Source organism: Myodes glareolus, chromosome 10, assembly GCF_982192425.1.
Source record: "Myodes glareolus chromosome 10, mMyoGla1.1, whole genome shotgun sequence".
NCBI lineage: Eukaryota > Metazoa > Chordata > Mammalia > Rodentia > Cricetidae > Myodes > Myodes glareolus.
This window is the reverse complement of record NC_142035.1, coordinates 51674564-51691729: the sequence shown is the minus strand read 5'-3', so window position 1 is coordinate 51691729 and position 17166 is coordinate 51674564. Positions and strand designations below refer to the sequence as shown.

At 40.3% G+C, this 17166-nt stretch overlaps 1 protein-coding gene across 1 annotated transcript in view; it reads left to right on the top strand.

The window, feature by feature from the left end:
* Ap4e1 (adaptor related protein complex 4 subunit epsilon 1) overlaps positions 1–17166 on the top strand; it is a 64803-nt gene that overhangs the window by 32555 nt on the left and 15082 nt on the right. The window contains exons 11-16 of the mRNA XM_087911236.1: positions 2686–2829; positions 3431–3539; positions 3623–3741; positions 5978–6280; positions 8486–8600; positions 13325–13448. Coding sequence (XP_087767362.1) covers positions 2686–2829; positions 3431–3539; positions 3623–3741; positions 5978–6280; positions 8486–8600; positions 13325–13448 — 914 coding nt within the window. The remainder of the gene's footprint in view (positions 1–2685; positions 2830–3430; positions 3540–3622; positions 3742–5977; positions 6281–8485; positions 8601–13324; positions 13449–17166) is intronic.

Below are 17166 nucleotides of genomic sequence, written 5' to 3'. Positions count from 1 at the left end.
CCTCATAGCCAGCCCACAGGAATGTTTAATTTATGAGCTGGAAAACTTGGGTCCTGTTGTAATATGATATATTTTACTCTTTTTGCTCTTTTTTGGGGGGAGGGGGGAAGCTAGGTCTGCCACCAACTCCCAAATAAATCACACACAGATTCTTAGTTAGGAATGCCCAGTCTGAGTTTGTCTTGTTTCTTGCCAGCGTTTCTTAACTTTAATTATCCCAACTGCCTCTTGCCTTTGGGCTTTTTCCTTCTCGGTGTTTCTTCTGTATAGCTTACTTTCACTCTTCCTCCCTGGCTGGCCGGCCAACCTGCCCCTGAAGTCCTCCCCTTGTTCTCTCATTGCTCCTTTTCCTCTTTGTTTCTCCTTTGGTTGACACTCTCTGCCTGCTGGCCCCACCCATCCTTGCTCCTTCCTCGCTATTGGCCATTCAGCTCTTTATTAGGACCCTCAGGTGTTTTAGACAGGCAGAGAATCACAGCTTCACAGAGTTAAATACACGCAGCATAAACAAAAGCAACACACCTTAAAATAATATTCCCCAACAGAGTCCAATTATGTATATGACGTTATTGATTTATTTTTTGTGTAAGTACTATGACAAAAGGAACTGAATTCTAGACCTGGATTCTTCTATTGGTATAAAATAAACATACCCCAGTTATATATAATACATAATTTATGATGGCTATTAGATGAACTCACTCTTAAATAAGAGAATCGATAAAATTCTGTAGAACTAAGATAATCTGAACTTTATGGAAGAGAAGTTGTGCTTATGTGTCTAATATTGTTCTGACTTCTTCCTTTTATTAAATTGATCCAGTGTCTCTTTAGGTATCTACATAAAGAGTGCTGTTCATTCTCTTGTAGAGAAATCACTATGTCTTCAGTTAAAGTGGTATATGGACCGATTTAAGGAAAGTTAGAAGTTTATTTCCAATTTAAAACATAATGAGGATTTTTTTTCCAAGACAGAATTTCTTTGCGTAACATCACTGGCTATCCTGGAACTTGCTTTGTAGACCAGGCTGGTCTTGAACTCACAGAGGCCTACCTCTGCCTCTCCCTAGTGCTGGGATTAAAGTCATATGCCACCATGCCCAGCTATTATAATGAGGATTTGTTGGGTTTTTTTTGTTTTTTGTTTTTGTTGTTATTGTTGTTGTTGTTTTTAGAGACAGGGTTTCACTATGTAGCCATGGCTGTCCTGGAACTCACTCTGTAGACCAGGCTGGTCTTGAGCTCAGAGATCCACCTGCCTCTGCCTCCTGAGTGCGGGGATTAAAGGTGTCACCACCATGCATATTATGAGGATTTTGAAAAGAGAATGTGGAGCTAGGAAGATGACTCAGTGGTTAAGAGCATTTGCTGCTCTGACAAAGGACCCAGGTTTGCCTTCCAACACCTACATGATGGTTCACAATATCTGGAACTCTTTTGGGGCATCCAGTGCCTTTTTTGGCTCTGAAGTTACCAGGAACACAAATGTTATACAGACATCAACACAAGCAGAACACATACACACAAAACAAAATTAAATAAACCCTATGTCTTAAAAAAACAAAGAATATTAAATACCTTAATAACTTCAAAGAAGTGAAAATGGAGCTTGACTAAACACAGTGTCTAAAAGATGGGGACTGGAGAGACGGCTCAGCGGTTAAGAGCACTAACTGTGCTTCCAGAGGACGTGGGTTCAATTTCCCAGCACCCACATGGCAGCTCACTAATGTCTATAACTCCAGGATCTAACACCCTGACACAGACATACATGCAGGCAAAACACCAATGCACTTAAAGTAGAAAATAAAGATTATGCATTTTGAGTTTTAAAAGGTATTTTAAATATAAATTATTTGCATATGCACATTTACATTTAGACATGTATTTAATATTTTAAAACAGCTTAAAAATTAACGAGACTCAAGGGCAGTAAAAACTAAGTACACAGCCCATCTGTGTTATCAGATATATAGCGTGATTTTTTTGTGTTATTAATAGGGTTATAGTTGGACAGAGTTCAACACAGTTTACTTCATTATTAACCTTTTGCATTATTTATCTATTCCTCTTTTCTTTTTTACTTTAGGCTTCTTGGGGGGGGGCGGGGGGCGGGGTTTCGAGACAGGACTTCTCTGTAGCTTTGGAGCCTGTCCAGGAACTCGCTCCACATCTGCCTGTCTCTGCCTCCTGAGTACTGGGATTAAAGGCGTGTGCCACTACCGCCTGGCTACTTCAGGTTTCTTTTTAATAAAAGCAGTCCTGTGCCACAGCTTTAATGTATGGCCCACATGGCAGTCTTTCCATAGAGGACCAGTCTCCTTACCGAGCCCCTGTGGTCATGGTGGAGAAACAAAGCTTTCTCCCAGCCTTGTGGCGCTTTCCCCTCCCAGTTTCCTCATTCCCCTTCCTTTCCCCTCCCACCTTAGTTCAAGTTCACACTTTTTCCTTTTTTTAATTTTTGGTATTGGTGAATAGGACCTAGCACCTCTCATATCTTAAGCAATTAAGTGCTTCACCACTGAGCTACAACCCTAGAAAAACTGGCATTTCTTTATCACCCATTAGCTAACTATCCTGAAAGTCTCTACATAAGCAGAACAGTTAGCTTATTCTAAACACATTTATTGTACTTATTGGTGTTATTGTGTAGTTTTCTAATACTATTTTTCTTTCTCTTACTAGACTCTGGAACTTCTTTACAGAATTACAAATGCACAGAATGTGACAGTTATTGTACAGAAAATGCTTGAATATTTGCATCAGAGCAAAGAAGAGTATATCATCATCAACTTGGTTGGCAAAATAGCTGAGCTGGCCGAGAAATATCCTTTGCTTCAACTGTGACTCAAACGTACCTTTATGCACTGACTTGAAATGGTAGTACAAATGTGACCGCTCGTTAATTGAGTTCAGGGACCCAGAAATTACGTGAATTTCTGCTTCTTAAGCCTCAGAAATTTGTATAGACTTCTGAGGGTTGGCTTCTTTTTAGGTATCTGTTGGGATTTGGTTAGATAGCTTTGCCCTAGCAGTGGTCAACTTTAGAACTGATGGCATAGGCATTAGAAAGAGGTGAAATAATGTGCTCAGGTGGACACACAGCGTTAGCCTCTCTGGAATACAAATGAATCTTCCATTTTTTTGCTTGTCACAGATAGCTGGCTCATTTCTTCAAATTATTAATGTTTGTTTATTGAATATCTGCTATATGTAAGCAGTGCTTGATAAAGTAATGTAAACTCAGTTTGTTCGCTCGCTGAGCACCCGTGCTATATATAGAACCGGACTGTAGAGCGTTTTGGGTAGAAGTTAGAGATAAAAGCTGCCACACTGGCATGGCTCAGAGTTCCTTTTAAAGGGTTGTTGCGGAGGATGGTTTCAGTGAGTGTCATGAGGAGGTGACTTGTTCTTAACACTGGACACATATGCTCCTGACAATGTGTGGTTTATTCAGACAATGAATGCTGTGTTTTCAGTGGGAGGAGATGTAATGCACCCTGATATTCTCAGTAACTTCCTGAGACTGCTAGCAGAAGGTTGGTAAAGAGTTTTTAATTGCGTTTTATTACAGTCTTTGGGAATTGAGGGAAACTAAACTGGGGTTCCAATTTCTTTGTAGGTTTTGATGATGAAACAGAAGATCAACAATTAAGAGTCTATGCAGTTCAGTCTTACCTTACTTTACTAGATATGGAAAATACTTTCTATCCACAGAGATTTCTTCAAGTTATGAGTTGGGTGAGCAAAGTCTATTACATACAAATTATTATAACATATTTTCTCCAGAAGACATTCAGCTCTTCTCAGTTGTTCATTTTCTTAACCAGTGTTTATTTTTTGAGTGTGGGTGTTTTGTTTTTTGAGACAGTTTCTCTGTAGCTTTGGAACTTGTCCTGGAACTCACAGATCCATCTGTCTCTGCCTCCCGAGTGCTGGGATTCAAAGTGTGTGCTGCCACTGCCTGGCCCAATGTTAACTTTTATATAGAAACTATTAGCTTATCCTTTCTTTGTACCATCTCACTGGTCTGGTCTTTGGTAAGGGTGGTTTTGTTGTTGTTGTTGTTGTTGATTTTTGTTTTGTTTTATTTGGGACATTTTTTTAAAAATTATGTATGTATGTATGTATTTATTTATTTATTAAAAATTTCCACCTCCTCCCCGCCTCCCTTTTCCCTCCCCCTCCCCACCTTCCCCTCCCTCTCTAGTCCTAAGAGCAGTCAGGGTTCCCTGCCCTGTGGGAAGTCCAAGGTCCTCCCCGCTCCATCCAGGTCCATAAGGTTGAGCATCCAAACAAACCAGGCTCCCACAAAGTCAATCCATGCAGTAGAATAAAAACCCAATGCCATTGTCCTTGGCTTCTCAGTCAGCCTTCATTGCCAGTCACATTCAGAGTGTCCATTTTGATCACATGCTCCATCATTCCGAGTCCAGCTGGCCTTAGTGAGCTCCCATTAGATCAGTCCCACTGTCTCAGTGGGTGGACGCACTATTTGGGACATTCTTATGTGTCTCAGACTGGACTCAGACTTGCTGTGTAGCCATAGAAAACCTTGAACCTCCTATTCTTTGGTTTCTACTTCCTAGGATTATAGGCATGTACCACCATGCTTGGTTTTATGATTGCTGGGTATCAAACCACAGCCTTCATGTATGCTAGGAAAATTGACTGAGCTACGTTACGTTCCCAGATCCTCTGTGTATGGTTTATATACACAGTGTTTGGGTGTAGTTAATGGGATAATAAGAGGAAACAATCAATCTTCTCACAAACAGAAGTCCTTCAGAAATTAATTTTTGAGATGGAATTCGGGTTACCTGCTTTTCTGGAGCTTTTTGGCTTTTATTTACTAAAGCCTCTTGTAAAATTAACTGGTTTTTGTTGTTGTTAGTTATCTTCCTTTGGACGTTTTTAAAGACAGATTATCACTGTAGCCCTGGTTGGCCTGAGACTCACTGCTAGTTTGCCTGGAACTCATGTCAATCCTACTGTCTGAGCCTCCCAGGTGCTAGGGTAGGCACTGACCCTGACTCCCTCCTCGCTCATTCTTTTCCTCCTGCTCCTAGCAGCTCTAGCCTTGCAGTCACCTTTGAGCCCATCTTTATTTTCTTTCTTTGCTGCTGCTACTAGTATGCTAAAGACATTTACTGTGTAGTAAATGCCATCCAGGGAAGATTTTATAGTCCTTGAATTATATTTATAAGATAATTTTATCATTAATAAAATAATTGTTAGAGCAGTCATGGATGTTGCTTGAGTAAGTTAGATGTGAAAAAAGAAAGAAAGAAATATATGTAGCATGTAGCACGATCAATATTCTTTTTTGTTGTTGGGATTTTTGGGTTTTTGTTTTTGGGTTTTTTTTTCCCCAGGAAAGGGTTTCTTTGTACAACACTGACTGTCCTGGCTTTGTAAGCCAGGCTGACCTCGAACTCAGAGATCCACCAGCCTCCATCTCCCTAATGCTAGGATTAAATGTGTGTGCCACCATGCCCTGCACATGGTCAGGGTTCTTGATGTCAATCCTGGGGACTGTCTTTGTCAGTGTCTGTCTAGATGTATGCTCTGAATCCTCTCCACAGTCACTAAATTACACTGTCTAATGATAAAAACTAGAAATCTGTGCTTTATAAGAGACCTTAAGAAATACTAGAAATCTGGATTTTGTAAAATCTTACTCTTGTTAACATATGAGACCTACCTGTTTAAATTCTTACTGGAAAATAAACCAACTTCTAACTGGAAGTTCAGAAGAATGCTAACCTATAAAGGTAATTTACTTTATGTATTCCTACTGAGAAGTTCCAGTTCTTTTGTATTGAGGACACCATTCTTAATATAATCTACAGTGTTTCTTTAATAATGTTCATCATAGAGTTATGTTTACTACAGATAGAAGTTCATTCTAGTAGTAGGTCTGATAATGGACCTCTCCGAGTTGGTATTTACAGGTACATCATTGTGTTTACTCCAGGTGTTAGGAGAATATTCCTATCTCTTAGGTGAAGAAAGTGCAGAGGAAGTTATAACCAGGCTCTACAAGTTACTTATGAGTGACTCCATTTCTTCAGAAACAAAAGCCTGGTTGATTGCTGCAGTGACCAAGCTGACACCCCAAGCACATTCTTCTCATATAGTTGAGAAATTAATCCAAGAATTCACTGTGTCTTTGGATACTTGTCTAAGACAGCATGCATTTGAATTGAAGCATCTGCATGAAAATGTGGAACTTATGAAGAGCTTGCTTCAAGGTCCTCAGAATTGTGAAGACACAGTGGTAAGAATCCTGTGTTCTATTCTGTTAAAATTGTTTCCTAAACCGTAATTGTATGATATATAAGAAAATATAGTTTCTGTAGCGTGTATGATGAAACTTGTAGTTTTTCTCATGTTGGCAGGAGAATTAGAAAGTTTCTATGTAGATGGAAATTTCTGTTCCTCCTGGTCCCACAACCATTTAGCCCCAAAGAAACACACAGAGGTTACATTAATTATAAACTGTTAGGTATTAGCTCAGACTTATTATTAACTAGCTCTTATCACTTAAATTAACCCATAATTCTCATCTATGTTTATCCATGTGGCTTGGTACCTTTTCTCAGTGAGGCATTCTCATCTCTCTTCCTCTGCATCTGACTGGTGACTAACTCTCTGCCTTTCCTCTTCCCAGAATTCTTATACTCTGACTGCCCCACCTATACTTCCTGCCTGGCTACTGACCAATCAGCATTTTATTAAACTAATATGAGTGACAGATCTTTACACAGCAGTTTAATTTAGCACTTATTCTAAAGAGGAGCAGGAGAATGTCTCATTTGTAGCTTCTGATAGTTTTGAGATTTGGGAAAGGCTGAGAAAAACTGTATGGAGAGGAGATGGGTTCCTCAAATGTAGCAGGCTCTTTAACCATGTGTGGGCTTAGCTTAGAAGTGAGGATTCTGGAAGGTCACACAACATTTCCATCAAGTCAGTGACTGCCAGGGCCCTTGTCTCCCAAATCTGAACAGTGAAATTCACATCTCATAGAAGGGAAAGACTCAGGATGGAGTTTTACAGTGGGGTCATGGCGTTAAGAAAACTTTAGGAGGAAAAAGCAGACAGAGCTCCTGTGGTGCCAGAGCAGGGCCTCAGGAATGCGCTGATGCTGGGGTCACTGCCTAGGGGTAGTAAGGCCTTAGTGCTTGAGACATGGGGTTCAGTTTGTCGTCACACTCACACATAGCCTCCATGCAGTTGTAAAAGGAGAAGAAAATAAAAAGAAAGCAGATCAGGAACTCTCCATTCATCAGGATAGCTTCTCTGACATTTTGAGGAGAGAGTCTCAAAGTGTACATTCTAATCTTCAGTCTTTCTGCCCCCTCTTCCCCAGTGTTCCCTGAGCCTTGGGTGCAGGAGTGCTGGGGACTGAAGGTGTCTGCCACTACTGCCAACTGGGAACATATTCTCTCTCTCTCTCTCTCTCTCTCTCTTAAGACAGGGTTTCTCTGTGTAGCCCTGGCTGTCCTGAACTAGCTCTGTAGACCAGGCTGGCCTTGAACTCACAGAGATCCACCTGCCTCTGCCTCCCATGTGCTGAGATTAAAGACATGTGCCACCACTGCCCAGTGAAAACATTTTCTTAATTGAGGTTCCCTACTCTCAGATGACATGAGCCTGTGTCAAGTTGACATAAAACTATCCAACACAAGGTCAGATAAAACTTGGATCCTCTGGATCCTGTGTCCAAAACTTACAGTGTCTTCAGCAATAGCTATTTACCATCTACCTCTGGAAAACACCAAGGGCAATAGCAGTAGCCTGTATGTTTTGGGAGTCTCTTGGACAACCCTGACCAGCAACTCAAAAGAAAGCTTCTCTTGATGTTAAAGTTTTTCTGTGGCTCTTAGGGAAACCTTGTCAGCCCAGGTGGGGAATTTCGTTTACTATATATGTGTATGATATATGTTGGAGCAGAACACAGGATGTGCAGGTTGGGCTGTGCCTAGAAGCTGAATGTAGTTTAAATGAGCAGAGCTCAGGTGACCACAGGGTACTGCTGGGTTGGTGTGCAAGATGTAGGTCCTACTTCAAGCCTGGAACTTAGGGTTAGTTGTGGGGACTGGATCAAGTGTGGGGAAGGGAGGAGCAGGTGAACTCACCTGGCTAGCCACTGGTAAAGGATGTGTAAGACATGACTGGGTGGAGAGTTTGGGTGTGGCATGGGGAGGGGCCTGTAGGTTGTGAGCAGGTAGGGCAGGTCTTAGCAGAAGTCTAGAGATTGGTAGTGGCACAGGAAGGGTGGTCAAACTAGGTCGGGCACTGGATGTGGGACTTAGGATAGATCTGGGGGGTTATAGAGGGTACAGTCAGGCTGACTAAGCCCCAGAAAAGTATCTCACCTAAAAAGTTTAAAAGATACATATGTCAAAGATATGATGATACAGTCTAATCTTCAAATACAATTTTAAAAAAAAAATCTTGGGTTTTGCTTAACTTGATGCAGGTGGATGCTTCTTTATCTTTTCTGGATGGTTTTGTAGCTGAAGGGCTCAGTCAGGGGGCAGCACCTTACAAACCGCATCACCAGCGCCAAGAGGAACAGCTTTCTCAAGAAAAAGGTATATTTTCATCCCTTTATCATCAAATGGATTAGAGGGGCATGCTGTTTGTTAGGTTTGGTTTGGGGATTTGTTGTTATTGAGACAGGCTGTGTTCAGTGTGCAGTGGAGACTTCAAGGTCCTTTAGCTTGGGCTCCCAGATAGTGGGCTACAGGTGTATCCCAACATACCTGGCTCAGGGCGTAACTTTTAGAAACATGCAGTTGATACTATCGTCATGAAAGGAAGTGATTACAGATATTTATACTTTCTGTGATTTTTCATTAAGTCTGCTTTTTATCCTGACTAGGGTTTCAGACTCAGGGGAAGGTTAGCCTTAAAGTATACTCAAAGTCAAAGGCTCCATCTGCTTGGGTGCCCGAGAGAGGACTACTACTCTAGAGTTCTGAAAGGACCTGTGACATTATGCTAGTCACTATGCTGCAACCTTGGGTGGCGTGGAACTCACAGCGCTCCATCTCTGCTGCCAGAGTTCTGGGATTAAAGGTGTATGCCATAACACCTGGTGAGGGCTGACACTGAATAGTGTGAGCATATCTAGAAAGGTTCCAGAAACAACCCTGCTCACTGTGGGCTCATGACACATTTTCACTGTGAATGACCTAGTGTAGTAATCACTTCTCTAGCAAAATGTCTCATTAATGATGTCACAGGGAGCTCACAAAGGCAAGAACTTTATACTTTAGAAGCATAGCCTGTGAGGGGTCTTTTACCATGTTCTTGGTGAAGAGGAGATCACTGGGACATTTTCATGGTAGCTGGGAATTGCTCCTGTGTAATAGGGGGAGCAGTGTGTATGGTTGGTTAAGATTTCAGAATGTCAACACTTCTGAAAAATTCCTTAATTTGTCTTCTTTCTTTCCTTCCATCCTTCCTTCCTTCCTTCCTTTCTTCTTCTCTCTTTCTTTTGTCATTCAAATGATTTTATTGTGTGCACATTTTCTGTTTATGCCTGACCATTTTGTTATGATTGCAGTGAAATCAAAGAGTTGCTAGGTTTATTGTTCTTTTGCAGAAGTATTTGCTCCTTTAAAGCTTTTGATTAAAATCTTTATTAAATTTATTTGAAGTAATTTTTAATTAATTAAAGCAGTACACAAAGTATTAGGATTAATTATGGCATTTTAAAACAACTTTGTGTTTGTTTATTCTCCTACCACCCACCACCCCCTTGGGTTTTTTTTTAATATTTATTTATTTATTATGTATACAATATTCTATCTACATGTATGCCTGCAGACCAGAAGAGGGCACCAGACCTCATTACAGATGGTTGTGAGCCACCATGTGGTTGCTGGGAATTGAACTCAGGACCTTTGGAAGAGCAGGCAATGCTCTTAACCACTGAGCCATCTCTCCAGCCCCCCCCTTGGGTTTTTTACCCCCAGTAACATCCTTTCTGGTTTATGTGTTTTTTCTGTTCTGTTGTGGGCCTTCTTCTTCTGTATTTTTCCCTCTCGTGGTCCCTTATCTAGTTGCATATCCTAGAGTCACACATTCATACATAACACCAAAGACTCCATATGAGAGAACATGCTCTATTTGTCTGGGTCATCTTGCATACTTTACAAATCTATCCATTTTCGTGCAAATATCCTAATTTCATTTGTTTCGCAGCCGAGTAAAGTGCACTACATTCACATTATCACTTGGTCTGTTAGCAGATGTTCAGGCTGATTCTCCTTGGTGCTGTGAATAGAGAAGCAATAAATGTGGGTGTACACGTGTATCTGTAGTAGAATTTAAAGACCTTTGAGTATATGCCCCAGAGCAGTAGAGTCAGGCCATCTGGTGGTTATATTTTCACTTTTTGAGAGGCTTCCACACTGGTTTCCATGGTGGTGAACTAATTTTTAGTCCCACCTGCAGAGTCAGAGCCCTTGTCTTGCCACATCCTCACCATCCTTCGTCCTTGCTCATTTTCTGACTAGAGTGAGACTGAGTCTTTACATTTCCCTGATGGCTAAGGATATTGGAGACTTTTTTTTTTTGAGACAGAAACAGTTTCTATAGCCCTGTGTGTTAGTTAAGGTTCCTATTGCTGTGAAGAGACACTAGGTTTAGTCCAATATTGTCATGGAGGATGGCAAGTAGGCAGCTGTGGTGCTGCAGAAGAACTGAGAATTTTACCTCTTGATCCATAGGCAACAGGAAGCCACTGTAACACTTCCTCCGACTAGGCCACACCTCCTACTAGTGCTACTCCCTAAGAGTTTATGGGGGACAATTATATTCAAACTACCACACCCTGTATGGAATTTCCTGTGTAGACCAGGGTGACCTCAAGCTCAGAGATTAGTTTACCTCTGTGCTTCCTGAGTGCTGGGATTAAAGGTATGAGCCTCCATGTCTAGCCAGGATGCTAGATATTTTAAAAGAATATTTCCTAGCCATTTGTGCTTCCTGAGTGCTGGGATTAAAGGTATGAGCCTCCATGTCTAGCCAGGATGCTAGATATTTTAAAAGAATATTTCCTAGCCATTTGTGCTTCCTGAGTGCTGGGATTAAAGGTATGAGCCTCCATGTCTAGCCAGGATGCTAGATATTTTAAAAGAATATTTCCTAGCCATTTGTGCTTCCTGAGTGCTGGGATTAAAGGTATGAGCCTCCATGTCTAGCCAGGATGCTAGATATTTTAAAAGAATATTTCCTAGCCATTTGTGTTTTCTTCTTTTGAGAACTGCCTACTGCTTATTTGATTAGCATATTATTGATTGGCAGGGATTTTTGTTTGGCTGATATTTTTGTCGTTGTTGCTTAATTTTTTCAGATCTTTATTTTTTTCTAGATATTAACTCCCTGTCTGAAGTATAGCTTCTAAATATTTTCTCCCACTTTGTAGACTGTTTATTCACTAAGCTGATAGTTTTGTTTGCTATGAAGAAACTTGTTAATTTTATGTAATCCTTTGTAAATTCTTGGGGCTATTTCCTGTGCTATTTGATTCTTACTCAGAAAATTCATATCTTTAAGTATATTTATATTCTCTATAGGCATCTAATTTCATTCTTCTGCAGGTGGTATTCATTTTGCCAGCACCATTTGTTGACAAAGCTGTTGAGTTTTTCCGTGCATGTGTTTAACACCTTTGTCAAAAATTACATGACCTTATCTAAGTGGTTTGTTTCTGGGATCTGTTCTGTTCCACCGCACTTTTTGTTCCAGTACCATGCTGTCATTGTCACTATGGCTACATAGTAAAATTTGGGGTCAGCTATTATGATAACTCCAATGGTGTTCTTTCTCCTTAAGATTGTTTTGTATATCAATGATCTTTTATGTTTCTATAGGACTTTTTTGATTGTTTCTTCTAGTTTTGGGAAGAATGTCATTGAAATTTTGATGAAAGTTGAATTGAACTCTCTAGGGGTTTTTTTTGTAGTATATAGTCACCTTAAATTTTTAAAAAGATTTATTTATTTTATTTTTGCATACATATATGTATGGTGTATATGCCTAGTACCTTCAGAGGCCAAAAAAGGGCATCAGATCCCCTGGAATTGGAATTACAAACAATTGTGAGTCACCATACTAGGAATTGAACCCAGGTCCTCTGCAAGAGCAACAAATACGCATAACCACAGAAGCAGCTCTCCAGATCTTACACTTCTGTTTGGGTGATGGTGGCAGATTTGACCCTGCCACTCTTGTCTCGCACTCTTATTTGTTTTAGTTTTACTGGTAATCACAGCTGTGCACACTCTGTGCGACGCTTGTTGCATCCCCCTTGTGTCTAAAGAGGTAGATTTGCCAGGTAGGCTTATCTAATTGCTTTTTTGTTTTGTTTTGTTTGAGACAAAGTTTCTCTGTAGCTTTAGAGCCTGTCCTGGAACTAGCTCTTGTAGTCCAGTCTGGCCTTGAACTCACAGAGATCTACCTGACTCTGCTCCCAAGTGCTGGGATTAAAGGCATGCGCCACCACGACCAGGCTCTGATTGCTTTTTTTTAAGCATATGGCTATTGTTCTCTCCCATCTAGAAAATCAAGAAGTGGGCATCCAGGGTTGGTGTTCCATCTCTTTTGACATTCTGACATCTTTGTTCTTTCACTCTATGATTCAAGATGGTTGCTTGTACTTCAGCAACCAACTTGCAATGTAACCAGCAAGGAAAAGACAGTAGAAAAAGAGAGTTTTCTTTCAAAGACTTCCCCAGATGTTGTACTCAAAATATGTGTATAACTTAATTGACCAGAACATGTAAGTCATGTGCAGCAGAGTCTAGAGATGTCTTCTCTGGCTGCCTGCATGCCTACCTAAGACTGGAGAATTCTGCTACTTAAAAGAAAAAGAAATGGATATTTGTCATCTGCTCTGCCACAATAGTAATAGGAATTTCCTGGCTCTGATTAAATTGATTTAGGTTATATACATGTTCAAACTGGCCTCAAACTCAGAGATCTGCCTGCCTCTGCCTCTGCCTCCCAAGTACTGGGATTAAAGGTGTATGCCACCACCATCCAACCTACTTGCCTTTTCTAATTGAATTCTTTTTAACTTTTTAGAAGAGATAAAAAAGATAAAAATAAAGGATAGTTTGTCTCTGATTACCCTAGTTTGTGCAGACTTAAATCAGTGGCAGCTGCTTTACTCTTACTGAACATGTTTGGAAAATTGTCTCTGGATTCCAGCCTTTTAATTGTTTGAATAGTGAATAGAGTCTCATAAGTTTCATTCTTATTCTTTGTTTTAAATAAGAACCTCTGTTACTGTTTTAAATTATAGTTCTCAATTTTGAACCATATGGACTATCATTTTCTTCATCTGGCTTCACTGGACGACAGTCACCTGCTGGCATTTCTCTGGGCTCAGATATATCTGGAAATAGTGCTGAAACGGGACTGAAAGAGTAAGTTTCTTCATGAAGTTGAGAATTTGGTGAGCCCATCTGCTCTGCTTTCTGTTTCTGCTTGTGTCCTCAAGATTATTATTTACAGCCAGGCACTCAGGAAGCAGAGTCAGGCCGATCCCTGTAAGTTCAAGGCCAGACTGGTCTACAAGAGCTAGTTCCAGGATATGCTCCAAAACTACAGAGAAACCCTATCTCGAAAAAACAAACAAACAAAGGCTATTTTTAGGATGACTTCCAAGAAGTTTTCATTTTCAAATAATGCAAAAGAAGAGACATATTTCTGACTATATGTTTAATATCATTGAAATGCTCCTAAGAGCTATATAGTCTATATGAGATTTTGTTTTACGTGCTTCTATTGATTGGTTTTAAAATTCTTATGCTATATGTCTTGGACTTTAAGAGCTTATCTGCCTTCCAAGACAACATAAACCTTGTATAATATTCGCACATGAGGTCTAGAGACATGGCCCAGCAGTTTACAGCCTGGATTATTCTTGCGGAGGATCAGTTCCCAGCACCACAATGGGCAGCTCACAACTGTCTGTACTCTAACTCCAGAGAATCTTATGCTCTTTTGGCCTCTGTAGGCAACACATGTGTGTACTCATACACATACACATAGATACACATTAAGTAAAAATAACAGACCTGTATGTAATGCATATTATTTTCATATTATAAAATTTGAAGCATATTGGAACTTATATATTAGATAAGTATTAAGCATATTTTTCATTCCTTATTATTTGTCATGAGTATGGAAAATATTTTTTGTAGTAGAAGAGTGACAGATACAGAGATGAACATGAAATAAAATGACTGACTGCCTTTGTCTAAGGAAGCTCTGTTCTTCGCCCAGAATACTTTCAGAAGCTCTGGGGGAAGAACTTAGCACTTGCTGTACAAGCATGAGGACCTGAGTTCAAATCCCAGCACTGTATGAAAAACTGGAATGGCTGTATGTACCTATAACCCCTGCATTGGGATTATTGTAGGAGCTTGATGCTTAGCCAACCTAACTAAAATGACGGCTTCCAATTCAGTTATTGTCATAGAGAACAAAGTTAGAAGTGGTAGATGAAGGGAATTGGAGAAATGGCTCAGTGATTAAGAGCACTGGCTGCTCTTCCCAAGGACCTGGGTTCAATTCCCAACACTCACATGGCAGCTCACAACTGTTTGTATTTGTAGCTCTAGTGCCAGGGTGTCCCACCCCCTCACACAGACACAAAAGCAAGCAAAACACCAATGTACATAAAATAAAAGTAAATCATTGTAATTTTTTTTAGCTAGTGATAGATGAAGATATCTGACTTTTCCTCTGACCTCTACATGCATCCAAATGAGGGCACACTCTAACACTGATGTGCACGACCCCCACCAGATGTCTTCAGGGATTCCTTGTCCACCTTGACAGTTGCTGACACAGTTGCATATGTATCTTATTTGGGGCCAGTTTTCATTCTGTTAAACCTACTTTCATTTTTATGATCTAATTATTTTCAGAAGCATATTGAAATTAATAAAGTGAGATAGTGTAATGAAGGGCATAGTGCAACCCAGTACACATTAATTGCTGCTACAGTTAAATACCATCATCATTCTCATGCTAAATTTACTAAGTAAAATTAGTATGATGCTAAGTAATGAAAATGCTTTCTTCTTTGTCAATGAAGTCAAGGTCTAATGGGGGATTCAGCTCATTGGTGGTTTGCTTGCCTAGAATGCATGAGAGTATATAGTGTATTTCTCAGAGGAATAATACAGATATGATAAATGAAGAATAATATGGTGCATAAAATGGCCGGAGTTTTAATTCTGTTTTTATCCATCCCTCCCTGATCTATCATCCTTAATTTCTTTCCTCGACATTTAATTTTGGCATTCTAGGCGTAGTTTGTGGGTCTGTTATGGTAGAGGTGATGGCTGTTATGTATCTCAAACAGAACAATGCAACAAGTAAACAGGTCACACATTATTTCAGATCAGGAAATTGTTGGTAACGGGCAAGCTGAATGTTGAAGTTAAGATAGCAATTAGACTAGTAAAAGTGAACCACTTTTAAACATACAATTCTGCAGAAAGGGGGTGCCAGCATAGGGAAAGGCAAAAATGACTGGTAACACTAATTTGGCCCAAGATAGTGGGGTTTTTTGTTCTGTTTTGTTTTATTGGTTGTTTTGTTTTGTTTTGTTCTAAAGATAGTGATTTTTAAAGTCCCAAATGTTAAGAACACTGGCCACTCTTCCTAGCACCCACATGGAAGCTCACATCCATCTATGGGATCCAGTGTCTTCTTTTGGTGTGCAGATGTACATGCACACAAAGCATCAATATACATAAAATAAATAAATCTTTTTAAAAATGTTTAGAGAACAGTCCTGATTGAGAGGAATCCCTGTCTTTACACAGGCTGAGACTTGCCCTTCTCAAGTTCCCCATCTCATTGGTTTAGGGCACAAAGCCTAGTGTAATGAATAATTTGGGGTTTGAGACTCCTTTCTTTCTCTGCCAATGGGCTCAGTCACACAGCCTGGACTTTGCACCTCTGAGACAAGCAGGCACCAGCTGTCAGCTAGGGGACATGAGTTCTGACTCCTGCTGCTGCTCTGTAACTAAGTGCTAAGCGCATCTTATACTGAAAATGGCCCTAACAATTGACTCTTACAGTGAATCAGCTTTCAAGGTGAGACAGTTGCTCTTCTCTCTCCCCCTCCCTCCCTCCTTCCTTTTCTCCCCCTCCCTCCCTCCCTCCCTCCCTCACTCTCTCTCCTTTTTTTCCTTGAGACAGGGTTTCTCTAACTTTGGAGCCTGTCCTGAAACTTGCTCTGTAGACCAGGCTGGCCTCGAACTCACAGAGATCTGCCTGCCTCTGCCTCCTGAGTGCTGGGATTAAAGGCATGCGCCACCACCGCCCGCCCCAGTTGCTTATTTTCTACAGTCCCTGTTAGCTGAGAATAAAGTCAAACCCAATTTAGAATTTCTTACTTGTGAGCCTGTTATTAAACATTTCCTTGGGTGGAAATTCCTAGAGCTGAGGTAAAGTACACCTGTAATCTCTGGAAGATTTCTTGCCTAGAATTTACATGTGTGCCTTTATGGTATGATTTAAAATGATACAAAGACACAATATAAAAAACTATGGCTTGTATAATGTTTTCCAGATTCAGCAAAGATGACTTATATAAAAAAGAACTTTTACCGACTTTTCACCATGTGTGTGAAATGGCCACATGTATATTGCCACTTTTAGACTGTTGACTGAGACATGGCAAGATTTATGTTGATAACAGGTGTGTAAGTAGATGAAATAATTGAGAAAAATCTGTACACACCTGTGGCCTCTTCTCCCATTTGCCTGTGAAATACGTTCTGCAGTGGCACGTGCTGTGCAGAATTTTTAAGAGTACCTTCTGTAGCTGTACCGTGAAATTTTTTGTTTTTGGTTTTTTGGTTTTTGACACAGGGTTTCTCTGTAGCTTTTGGAACCTTTTGGGTAGGTTGAATTGGATGGGGGACATTTCTTCATTTTCCCAATACGGAAGAGAAATCCAGCCAGTTATTAGACTTTTATGTTAACTTGCTTTTCAGCTTCCTCATCCTTTTTTTTGTTTTGTTTTGTTTTTGTTTTTACTTTGTTTTTTGAGACAGGGTTTTTCTGTAGCTTCGGAGCCTGTCCTGGAACTAGCCAGACAAAGCTGGCCTCGAACTC